This window comes from Echiichthys vipera (assembly GCF_963691815.1).
Source record: "Echiichthys vipera genome assembly, chromosome: X".
In the NCBI taxonomy this organism is placed as follows: Eukaryota; Metazoa; Chordata; class Actinopteri; order Perciformes; family Trachinidae; genus Echiichthys; species Echiichthys vipera.
Genome location: NC_139825.1, coordinates 29210014 through 29222720, shown reverse-complemented (window position 1 = coordinate 29222720; position 12707 = coordinate 29210014). Strand labels below are relative to the sequence as shown.

Below are 12707 nucleotides of genomic sequence, written 5' to 3'. Positions count from 1 at the left end.
GAGTAAATCATGTCTCATGTGATGTCTACTCACAACCATGGTTAAGTTCCACTCACGAGGAACTAGAGCTTGTTCATATGGCCAAAATCTTCTATCCTCGTAAAGGTAATTTAATATCAGTAACAATATATACCACAATATACTGTAGCATGTTTTCTGGTAACTCAATTAATAAATAGTAAAATAACCACATGATAAAGCTGTAGATAGTATATTTTAAAAAAGGTAAAGCCAATTTTTGTATACTCCTTTGTGAATTAAATACTTGACAAATGAAAAGTATTGAGTATTTTCTCATTATGTTAAGAACTTTAGTGCATACAAAGATCAGAATACAGAAAGTAAAGTGCCGTCCGAATGACGTAAATATTGCCGTAATGCAGATTTTTGACTGTGCGGTACAAACAATATCGAAAAATATATACAATAGTATAAACAATAATGTAAACAACATTTTTATGTTGTTTTGAGGATATACAGTATATCATCATATGGCCCTGGCCTACTAGGAACTAATTAATGAACTAACTGAACTTCTTTCTTTATGTACAATTACACTTACAGATGTTGATCTCCGGTTTCTGGTGTTTGCAATACTTACCATATACCTCAACAATCCTGATGGGGGTCAATATATGATTTACTGTAGGCAACATCTGATCAATTAACAAGCCAACAAGGTTAGGAATCAGACCAAACACTTTACAGTGTTTAACAACAACAAATACTTGGTTCTAGGGGCACAGTGGGATTCACAGGCTTTTGCTGCCCAGCCCTAATAATAAAGTATGTCCTGCTCAAAGAGTGTAAAACATCAAGCATCGCAGGTGTTGTTATCTCACTAGCCTATGAACACATGCTTAATACCAGGAGATAAAGGCAGAGTGAACTCTTTTGAATGTCACGGGTCAATTTGAAAGTTTATTGATTTTCACTGGAAACACTTGTATTTTATTTACTACTTTGTTCATTAATAGATTATTGGGCCACTTTAACTTTAGATAAGATTCGTACAGCCAGGACTGCGATGCCTGCATTATATAATCCTTTACACCACAGTGTCTTTTATTGACTCATAGGGTTAATAAAGTGCCTTATCTAATACTGGACAATGAGAAAGTTCAATGCAGTGTTCATGTAAATTGCATTTGATGTAAAATGAGTTCTGATACTTTGATGTTGCTTTGATCTTCTTGTTCATCGGACATTCAGGAAAAGGTGTGTCACCTTTACTGATGTGAAATAATAATTTGGGGTATTAGCACACATCACATTTCCAAGAGGATAAAGCACAGCCAACAATACATACAATGATCTGGTTTAATCAGCTTTATCAAGAACCCAGATCCCTGTGACAATTATTTGGAATTTGACCTCAAGTCAAAGTTATATAGTTCAGATTGATACAGTCCATACAATAGTATGACGTTGTACTAAAAAACATAAATGTCGTTAGAAGGAAAGTCAGGGATCCTAAATCATAAGATACATCATCAGGAAACTATCAATATCTGTGCAAAATTTTGAGCCGATGTTTCAAGTCGGCCTAGATGATGATTGTTGAGTCTGAACCATACAAATGCATGTCGCAGCATCTTCAGATTTTTCCACTTTGAGACATGAATAATCATGAATAATCTGTCAGTCAGTCTTTATTCTCTATTAGTAGTTAACTGTGATATTTTTAAGTATTTTTTGTGTCTTTGCTTTTTGCCTTCGCGCTCTTGTTGCATGACCGATTTGCAGTGATTTAGAAACTCTTCACACTTTCAGAAACAGTGCTGACAAAAAGAAGCAGACGATGGAGTTCAGTCGCCATTCAGTTCGAGGACAAAGTAACGACTGTCCTGCAATATTAATCATTATAAAAGCTTATTATCTTCCACACTGATTATTCGTTTCTTACCTGCTATCACTGCCATCATAAATAACGTTACTGTGGTGTTGTAACATACAAAGTACAGACAGAAATCGCCTTTCTTCCAAACAATATTTGATTTTATATATTGTGTTATGTACTGTATATCACACAGAACTGACCACTGAAACGCTGAAATAAGATAAATGATAAAGATTAACTTCAAACAAACACATTTAACGTTCAATTTTCTCAAGTTTTACCTGTTATTGCAGTGACCGTTTTTGTCGGGTCACATCTGACAGGTTTAACCATTAACACAAGTAAATAACATTAATTGAGCCTCAGTAAAGATTACAGCAAGGAGGAAGAGCTGGCTAGAAGGTCATTTTTGGACTGGCAGATATTGATTGATTGGCATGGGCATTTGCTCATTGATACTTCAGTTGGATGATTGACCTCCACCGTGCAGAACTATCTCATGAGGGGGGAACCTTTCTCTGTGCTCAGTTCACCGTATGAACGATCAGGATTTTAAGTAGTGCACGTAGTAGTTTGGAAGCCACATGTGAAGAGGAAACTTGAAACTAAATGTTTGGTGGGAAGAAAAACATATCAGAAACAAATTATTATTAAAAGCATAAGTAGTATTTTATGTCTTCAACCATGTATGGAGGGGATCTTTAATAATCCATGGGTATCATCTCAGTTAATATCACACAGTGTTATTTAGCAAAGAACCAACAATTTATAGGAAATTAACAATCAATTGCTCTTACAGAAACATCAGCGACACCAAAACAAGGACACAAAATGAATTAAACATTCTCTAGTAAAACCAATATACTCAGTTAGTGTGCATGAAGGGTATGACATGCACTATTTCGCTACACAGAAAAGAGTTGTCCTTTTTGACATAATGACCAACAAAAAACAGCGCCATCCTGTGGAGGCAGGTCAAGCTGCACAAAGACCATTTATGGCAACTCAAAGATGGTTGGCGTAGCCCTCTCCACTGTCTGCAGTGTCGAGGGTTTTACTGCGCTGATTTTGCACAGAAGCGTACAGATCAGACATGGTGGAGACGGCGTCTGCATTGGCTTCGTCTTCTTTCTCTGACTCCGGCGGCTCCTCTAAATGAACTACATCCGAGTACTGTATCTGTGCAGAGCTGCGGCAAGACTGCAGCCTGGAAGCCTTCAAGGTCAGGTTGGCATAGCAGTCCTGGGTTTTGGACTGGAGGTAGAAACAAACAAACAAAATGTCTTTACACAACATTACTGATTATGTAAAGGCCGTCCGCACTACATTTTCAACAGGTAAGACCTCAGTTCCAAAGGAGTTTAAAGACTCTACCTGTGAGTCAGAACTGATTCTATGGTGATCCCTCAAAGATGAAGATTGCTGAGGATCAACTCCTGTGAACAAATCCACGCCTGTGAAAAACAACGTCACACTGTAAATAGACACAAGGCATTAAAAGAGACATACATGTACAATACTCTTACTTGACTGCATGTAGCTTATGTTTCCATAAATAGGATTATCCTCCATCTGCCTTGGGCTCCGTCTTAAATTGGATAAACAAAGAAGAAACATGTTTCTTTTTGTTTTCAGTTTGGCGATGACTTTGGCGAATAACATTGAACTGTGAGTAAAGAAGCTACATACCTTCGTCTTGTCCTTAGTTTACATATCCCCTTTCCTGTTGTAGAAAGGATAATACACTCACAATCAGATTAAAAAAAAAAAGTTCACTAGATTTTTCACAAGCTTATAAAATCATTACCTGAGTAACATTTTGATACACAGAAAAAAATATTCCAAGATAGTGAGAAGGCCAGCATTATGCTGATAACCCCAAACAGCACCTTTAGCTGTAATGGCACAGAATCAAAGTCGCAACCTGGAGAAACAGAGAAAAAAACTATATAGATCATTTAAAATAATACTTTTTACACACATTAAAATACTCTCATATCAATAATCATTATTATCTTCGCCAGGCGTAAGCTGGAATGAGATCATGCATCTGGTCATTATCTTGTACACACTTATGACTGACTGGACTCAAGGACCTCTTGTGGCTGCGGTGCTTCACAACTTTTATCCAACTATTCTATCGGCATTGCCGTCATTGCCTGATGCCTCCTCATTCCTCTTAACGGGCAGTTTCAGTCAGTCGATCAACAACTGTTTCAGTTTGGAATCTTGTTTCCTCTATGGACAATTTAGGCTACGTGGCGTCACGTTGATGTTGGCAGATTATTTTTACATTGCTGGTGTTTAGGAATTGTTCCTGATTTGCATGAGGCAGTTGTAGTGTGCATTCATTTGATCAAACAGCTGTTACAACTGTGGTTTTGCACAAAGTTGTATAGCAACTTAACATCAGCTCATGTTAAAACAAGCCTCACCTCGTCTGTTACAGGCAACATTTTGGCTAAAAAACTGACATCTCTAGAAAAGATTGGTCTCATTTTGAACCCAGAGCATTTTTGGATTAATTCCATGTTTATGAATCATGATCTACTTAAATAAGACTCAATACAAGATGAGTAAATCCCTGTTTTTGTTATATTTACCACCATCTTTACTTCAAAGCTGCTACAGGAACCAGGATGTCCAAGCAGGGAGCAAGTGGAAAATAATAATATAAATATGTTGTTTGTTTGTTATTTCATATGTGACGAGGCTGGAAACAGGACAGTAGTATGAAGTGTCATGGGACAGCGTGTCCTTGAGCGTCCTTATTTTTTACATAGAATAGTAGAGTGGCTGTTTCGACACACACACTATTCAGCGGTGGTGTGTTTTGGCCCGAGAGAGACAATTAAATGAGATGCAACTCTTTTTTGGTCAGGACAGACAGGGGCACACTTGGTGGAGATCTGCAATCTACTGAGTGCACTTTTCTTTCTTTTTTTGTGTTGGATTTGGTTTTACTTTCAACAAGTCAGCCATTTAATTAATCAGACCTTTAATTAATGCATAAAGTTATAACATGGACTCCTCCTGCATTGAAAAACCCAGAATCTATAAACGTGCTAACATTTACACTTAATCACATGTATTTGAGCTGTGAGGAAAGCGTAGAGAAAACCTTTGCAGACATGGAGGTAACATGGAAACCCCACCACCCGCAATGTCAATCAGCAATGGGGTATCTTTCAGGGCTTCAAAGTAACTTTAAGTCAGTGTCCTTCCAATCTCATATAGTCTCCTAAACAAGACTTATCCGTCGTGGTGGGAATTTTTTAGTAATTATAAATATGATTCTGATAGCCGATATTAAGACCAACACAGTGATGTATAATACTTGGTGTTTATGATGCGTTATTGGTGAGAAAAATGTAATTTTACTGATAAAGTGAATCATGGTAGTTTCTGGTTAGGCTGTTTCTGCCGTATCTCGGTAACAGAAGGTCGTAGAGAGCTGGAAGTTGATCCTTTGAATATATTTTCATGTACGAGCTTTTCCAACGGTGCCACCGCTGAGTGTCTTTGACCTTCTGTTCCCGGCATACGACACAATTATCACAAATATGAGAAAGAAAGGTTACATTTACTAGAAATTACTCATCCATTATAAAAAGATTCTCAGAGTAAATCAATTAGTATTTTAAAGTGCAGTGACTACTAATAATTTAAATTGTATTTGTAAATATATAATAAAATGTTCTCTTCCTATTCAATGAATGTATTAAATGAATAAAATGTGTAAATATTAAAATGTTTACTTAAAATATTCTAGTTCCCACTGAATTTTTATTTTACTATATATGAATTACGTAGCTTAATGTCATACATTTAACTATACCAAAAAGTTATTTTTCCTGTTCATATATAAATGATGTACCAAGAAATCAGTTAAAATTGGGTAAAATTGAGCAGAGTTAGTTCAAGTCTAAAGTGAAGAGATATGTTTTTAGCTTTCTTTTAAAAATATTTGGAGATCATTGCACATAGGCTGCAATGTTTACTACGACAGGGTTTCTTAAAAAGCCAACTAATGCCCAACAGGAAGAGGTGTGAGCCCCTGGTCAGAGGACTATTTCTGCTGGAAAACAAGGCAATATAACAGTGGTGCCCTTAAGCAACAGATGTTTGTGTCTCCAGTGGATCTGCTCAGTCTGCAGCAGAAGATGTGGTTTTCACTGTGACGCCTGCTCATGTGAACTGCACAGTGCAACAGGTCGCTGTTGCAAGAATACATGCTCAGCAAAACATGTTGGATGCATTTCCTACCTAAAAAGAAAAAAAATTGCAAAGCTTTATTCCAGTCCAATGTACGGTAACATTTCACGGAAGCATAAATCCTGAGTAAATAAAGTAAAACATTCAATCAATACACTATTTCTTTATCTTCATCTCAACATTAAAGAGAAAATCATATAATTGTCCCAATCGTTTTTGTTGTTTTAGGCTGATTATCTTCCTTGATCGTTGATATTTTAATGAACCACAAACTCAGATTAGATGCATCCCAAGAGAGAAGTTGTTAAAAATGTTGACTTGAAAATACTTTTTTGCCCTTGGTTCGGTCTCTCAGGCTACACACAGGCTGCTCTACAGTACCTTATTGGTAAGGTAGTTTTGAATACAAAAGGGCACAATGTTGTGTTTTGGGTAATAATACATTGCACAATATTCTGCTAAAAAAAAGTGATATATATTTATAGATTATACATAAATAGCCTATCCTTCATGAAAAATATCCACTGTGGTGGCGTAATACTTCATCACAATGTGAAACAATTCTGTTTGTGATGCTGCATGTCCTCGCCTTTGGGAAAAGCGGCAACAACCTAATGAAGCCACTGAGTTATACTTCAACCTGCCATGACTTGTGTTTTCATTATTTGCTATTTTATCAGAGATTTTCTGAAAGGAATATTTACATCATATTGTTGCCATGGTAGCAGCCAGTGGTGAGAGTATTTGTTCATCCTTTAGTAAAGTAAAAGTGATACCACACTGTAAAAACACTGTTACAGGTAAAATTCAGCGTTGAAAATGTTGCTTTAGTAAAATCAGGAAAATGTTCTCATCACCTGTCAAAAGTCTCAGCTCTTTGAAAGGAAAATGGACTGAAACCTCTCTAGTCTCCTTTTACCATATACTCTACTAGCCGCTAGTTACAACCAGCGGCTCCATGTTTTCTTTAAACCAACGGCGATAAGACGTAGCTGACCTAATGCTGCTTATGTCATAAATGGCCTTTAAATCACATCAACCCTTCCATCAAGAATGAACATGCTGTTGTCTCACCTCACAGATGACGTTTTCTATATCAATCAAGACTTACCAACATGTTGTGTCCCATTGCACCTGATTTCCATGGTAATAAAGTTTTAATCAACAGCTTTCTCCCTGTGTCTGTCTTACTATACTGTAAATGTGATCAACAAGACTACAGCATCTGTTGCGTGTTTATCCTCACACGCTGTGATGCTACTTGAGAGAAGAAAGGTGTTTTTTTTCAAAGCTGTTAACACCGAACAGGATGTGTGCTTTTGCAGAAAACCACAAACTTAATTTTAGGCTGAGAATAACATCAAGGCAACATGTAGTGAGACTGTGAATGTCTTTTGACAATATTAAGGAATATTATTGTTAAAACAAACTATTGTCTCTTCAAATACCCAAAAAACTCCTTTCAGTATCTTAAAGTACAAGGTCACATTAACAGTTATTAGCCTTTATAGGCAGAAATGTATCATTTTGTCATGTTTCAACATGTTTTTTAAGAAGAACAAAGGTTGATAATAAAATCAAGTATATGGTACGATATCAAAATAACAAAGCAATATATTTGATTATTAGACATATACAGCAATATATTAATTAAATAAAAGTGCATTTCATTTGAATGGGGAAATTCTCCTTCAATTCTTTATTCAAGTGAGAGATAAAACATCAACTCATCAGCTCAACGTGATGACACTTCTGCTGTTATCCAGGGTGTTTTTAAACACCTGGAAAGCTGTGAGGACAAAAATAAACTAGTGTCTCTGACTAACAAGTAAAGAACAGTCCATCATTAGTGTAAAGCCTATTCCTACAAGAGCGAGATAATGTTGATACGTTTAACTTTTATCATGATGATCTCGTGAAACAGAAGCCACTCAGTCGGCAAAACTCACTTTATATTCGCTCCTGTGACACAGTGGAGATCTTTAAGTATCCCAATGTCTTCAGAGATTATAGATCCATTAATGACTCTGTTTACATGCAGACTAGCATACTTGTTTTATACCGTCCATGTTTTTTATACAGTCAGTGTTTCAGGCTAAAATCTAAACAACAGTGCTCACATGAATAGTTCTTAACTGGTTGATTGCTTGATCATGTTGCCTTTGCTTTGTAGCTTATGTATGTACCAGCGAAAATAATTGCATTTGTTTATTATTTTTGTTTATTTATTTGTTTATTATTACTTTTTTTGGCTGGGGGGTCTCTTTCCTTTCCTTCTATTTGAATTGTTCTTCAAAAGCCGCCTGTGGACAAGTGCTGAGAATTAGCACGTGTGCTTAGACATTCACTCAACACTTTGGTTTGTCTGCTATGTCCATAATAAACATAAACAATAATAATAACTAGAATAAAAGCATCCTGGTTTTTATATTATTTCTATGTGACGTTAACAGGGAGTTAAACCTGGTTATGCAGCTCTCTTTATGCCTGATTCTAATATTATCTATTCAATTCAATAAGTTCAAGTTCAGTTTTATTTACAGTGCCAAATCATAACAAAATTTATCTCAAGGCACTTTACATTTACAGTAGGTCCAGACCACCCTCTATGACTAATTTATGATGTACAGAGACCCAACAGTTCCCCCATGAACAGCAACAAGTCTCGCTATCTTTAATAAAAGTAGTAATAATTATTAAAGTAATTATATACAGTATTGATCCAGAAATCTTGTGCACACAGTGGCAATGAAAGCCTTCCCTTTAACAGGTCGAACAGACCCAGCTCTACGGAGGATGGTCATCGGTCTTCTGGTCATCTGTTGATGCAGCCACGTTTTTGGGTCCTCTCAACATTTAATGATAAGCTCACTTTGTTTTCTAGACATGATCACTATTCTCTGTCATAAAACGGGTTTTTTTGGCACAGTGTGAGATTAAAGGAATAGTTACATAAGCATGATAGATGCTTCTCTGGGAGCAAAAAAAATCCCAAGTGGAGGTTTCATTGTCCTCAAAGAGTTCACTTTTTTTTTTACCAGGCATAGCGTCCTGTCCAGGGTGTACCCCGCCTCACGCCGGATTTCAGCTGGGACCCCGACAGGGACAAGCGGTTGAAGATAAATGAATGAATGAATGAATGAATGAATGTTTTCTCTGAGTGTAAATGAGCTACAGTGACATCTTGAGGTCCACATCCTACACTGTTTTAATTTTCTTCCTCGAGGTCTCAGCTGTTTTCTGAATCCTGATACAACATCCACACAAACTCAAATCCGAGACGATTCATTATTTCGGATCCAGACTATATATTGTGGTAAACTTTTTTTTATTTAAGGAGTGTAAGGACATTAAAGTTTTTTCCACAGTGACCTTACTGCATGGTTTCTCATACTCCACTGCTGGAGTATGGTCTGGCAATGTGTGAATAATCAAAACATCACTCACTCATCTTCAACCGTTTATCCGGGGTCGGGTCGCGGGGGCAGCAGCTTTAGCAGGGGGCCCCAAACTTCCCTTTCCCCGGCCACATTAACCAGCTCTAACTGGGGGTTCCCGAGGCGTTCCCAGGCCAGTGTAGAGATATAATCTCTCCACCTAGTCCTGGGTCTTCCCCGAGGCCTCCTCCCAGCTGGACGTGCCTGGAACACCTCTCTAGGGAGGCGCCCAGGAAGCATCCTTACCAGATGCTCAACCACCTCAACTGGCTCCTTTCGTCTCCAGGACCGGAATTAAACTCCCCTCCCTGTGGTGGTTCTGTGTCCCGGGGTGACGGACCCCCAGCACAAACTATGACATGATGGCTGTGTGCGAATCCTGTCTCCCCACCGTCACCCCAAAACTGAGGGAGAACATCTCTGGCCTGAATGCTGACCTCAGGGAGAGGGACAAAATCCTCCTGGATCTCTCAACTGTCGCAACGACCCAGGCGAAGCTCATCGCCCATCTTAGGTCCATGGTGGACCGCCTGCTAGACACGGGGAAAAGACTGATTATTTCCGGCCCGCTTCCCCCGCCACGTTTTGGTGACGTCATGTACAGCCACCTCAGCCGGCTGCACATGTGGCTTAAAGGATACTGCCTGGGGAAAATAAACCATTTGTGGAGAACTTTACGACTTTTTTTAACAGACCCAGGCTTTTTAAACACAACGGCCTGCAGCCTAACCAGCAACCACCTACCTACAACAACCCTGTGTTGGGATCAGGATGCAGAGTCACAGTTTAATACACAAAATCGTTCTTTCGGTCATGACCCAGCTTTCATGACCATAGGTGAGGGTGGGCACTAAGATTGACCGGTAGATTGAGAGCTTTGCATTCCGGCTCAGCTCTCTTTTCATCACAAGTGACTGCAATACCGCTCCTGCTGCTCCGATTCTCTGGCCATACTCAAACTACATGAGCCCCTCACACATGAACAAGTCCCTGAGATACTTGAACTCTTTCACTTGGGGTAAGGACTCATTACCGAAGTAAGCAATCCACCGGTTTCCTGCTGATCCTCATCCCAGCCGTTTCAAACTCGGATGAAGGTCATAGACCGACGATGCCATCAGGGCCACATCTTCTGCAAGAAGCAGAGATGAGATCCTCAGCCCACCGAACTGCCACCCCTCCCCACCATGACTACGCCTCAATATCCTGTCCATGAAAATAACAAACAGGATTGGTGACAAAGCGCACCCCTGGCGGAGGCCAACCCTCACCAAAAAATACTCCAACTTACAGCAGAGGATCTGGACACTCCCTCATGATAATTAATGTTAATAGGCTTATATTGTGCCTTAACTGTCGTAAAAGTATTTTTAAAACTGCACTGATTATGTTGGCATATTGTTATAGTAATCAGAGTAAAAATGTATAAGTAGTATCATCAAAATGCATTTAAAGTGCTAAACAGTAAAAGTAGGCTAGTCATTATGCAGTAGGGTAAGACAAGACTGTGCCTTGAAAACCACAAAACAGACAGATATATAGCAAAAACCGCCTACTCAAAACTGCCTCAACAACATTAAACAATAAAAACAATACCGTTGTCGTTGTCACAACTGGAAATAAAGAAGCAATAGCCTATAACCAAACAAGCCTATCTAAACAACAAGTATCTAAACTTTCATCCATATTTAAAGGTTGAATATGGAGAATGAGCAGAACACAGGCATCTAGTGTCTCAAGATCATAGTCGCAACAACAAGAAAATAATTCCAGCGGTCGATCCCAGTGTTGGGATCACTGTTCACTGTGAAAGAGATGTGATCATTTCTAGCTGCCTCTCGGACTTGGAGGGTTTTTATCCTCACCCTGGCCCAACTAAGAAGTTCTTCAAACCTCTTCATTAGCTGGTTGGTACAGGCTGCTGCTTGAAGAAGGGTGGTTACAGCATCCATGTAGCACCGCAGAGCTGGCAGTCGTTGGCCAGGCTGTCCTCTTACTCCTCGCACCATCTGTCTCCCACCATTGAGGCTTATTTTGAAGGCTGCTGTGAAGAGGATGGGAGAGACTGAAGAGCCCATTGCAATGCCTTTCTCTAGGTGGTGCCAGCCTGTTGATGCATCTTGTGTTGTGTAGCAGACAGTAAAACTGCTGAAGTAATTGGAAACGAGGTCCCGAATACTGGGTGGTATGTGAAAGAATTCCAAGGCAAAGGTGATTAGCTGATGGGGAACAGAGCCATAGGCATTCTCCAGATCTAGCCAAACTACATGGAGGTCTTGTTTTTCCCACTTAGCTGTCTGAATCTGCTCCCAGATCATGGTTGAGTGTTCCACCCAACCCGGGAACCCTGGGACGCCTGTCTTCTGGCAACTGGTATCAATGTAGCAGTTGCTCAGGAGGTAGTTGGTTAAACGCTTGGCCACCACAGAAAATAATATTTTCCCATTCACGTTTAGAAGTGCAATGTCTCTAAACTGGTTGTTTCAGGAATTTTGTCCTTTTGGGAGGAAGGTTGTTACTGCTCGGCTCCAATCTGAGGGGATGTTTTGGGCCATCCATGCTACTCTCATCAGCCTCCAGGGTAGCCTCAGTACCATGGGGAAGTTATAAACCTTGTAGGGCACGCCATTGGGACCTGTTGCAGAGGCAGATCTTGCCCTGTCTACCACTAGTTTAAGCTGAGACTTGGATTACACCAGCCAACACATCCACCCCTGCTGCTCTCTCCACTGCTTACTCTTTCTCCCACACACCCAGACCCAATGGCAGAGGTGGCGGGACAGGACTGCTCATCAACACCAAATGGAGTTTCTCTCCTTACCCTACTGTAACTTCCTCCTGGCTGGTCTGCTGGCCGTTGCCATCCTACACATGCAGCTCATCCAGAATGCAGCAGCTCAACTAGTCTTCAACCCACCAACCAACCTAAGTTCTCTCACACTACACCGCTCCTCCGTTTCAAGACACTAACACTTCTTATAGTGCTACTAACGGATCAGGCCCAGCTTACATCAAGGACATGATTAAACCTTACAACCCAACTCGCCCTCTCCACTCTCCGGCAAATTGGCTTGCCGCTCCCTCACTGAGAGGAGCACAGTCACTCGACTAAGCCCGACTGTTTGCTCTCCTGGCTCCCAAATGGGGGAACAAGCTCCCCATCAACATTTGGAAGGCAGAAACTCTACACATCTTCAGTGCAGGCTAAAAACATA

The 12707-nt window shown here is 39.7% G+C and overlaps 1 protein-coding gene across 1 annotated transcript; it reads right to left on the bottom strand.

The window, feature by feature from the left end:
• Window positions 1-2587: 2587 nt before the first annotated feature.
• Window positions 2588-3751, bottom strand: LOC310966066 (uncharacterized protein). The gene is made up of 5 exons (XM_083939865.1): window positions 3648-3751; window positions 3530-3563; window positions 3367-3428; window positions 3215-3294; window positions 2588-3094 (listed from the first exon to the last, which is right to left on the bottom strand). Exons 1-5 carry the CDS (start codon window positions 3703-3705, stop codon window positions 2846-2848), a joined length of 483 nt encoding a protein of 160 aa, XP_083795991.1. The 5' UTR covers window positions 3706-3751; the 3' UTR covers window positions 2588-2845.
• Between the last annotated feature and the right edge of the window lie 8956 nt (window positions 3752-12707).

Coding starts and splice junctions, on each gene's coding strand:
- LOC310966066 (XM_083939865.1), bottom strand. CDS start 3,705: ATGCTGGCCTTCTCACTATCTTGGAATATTTTTTTCTGTGTATCAAAA. Junction 3,564..3,647: donor TGTATCAAAATGTTACTCAG/GTAATGATTTTA, acceptor TTTCTACAACAG/GAAAGGGGATATGTAAACTA. Junction 3,295..3,366: donor CATAAGCTACATGCAGTCAA/GTAAGAGTATTG, acceptor TGTTTTTCACAG/GCGTGGATTTGTTCACAGGA.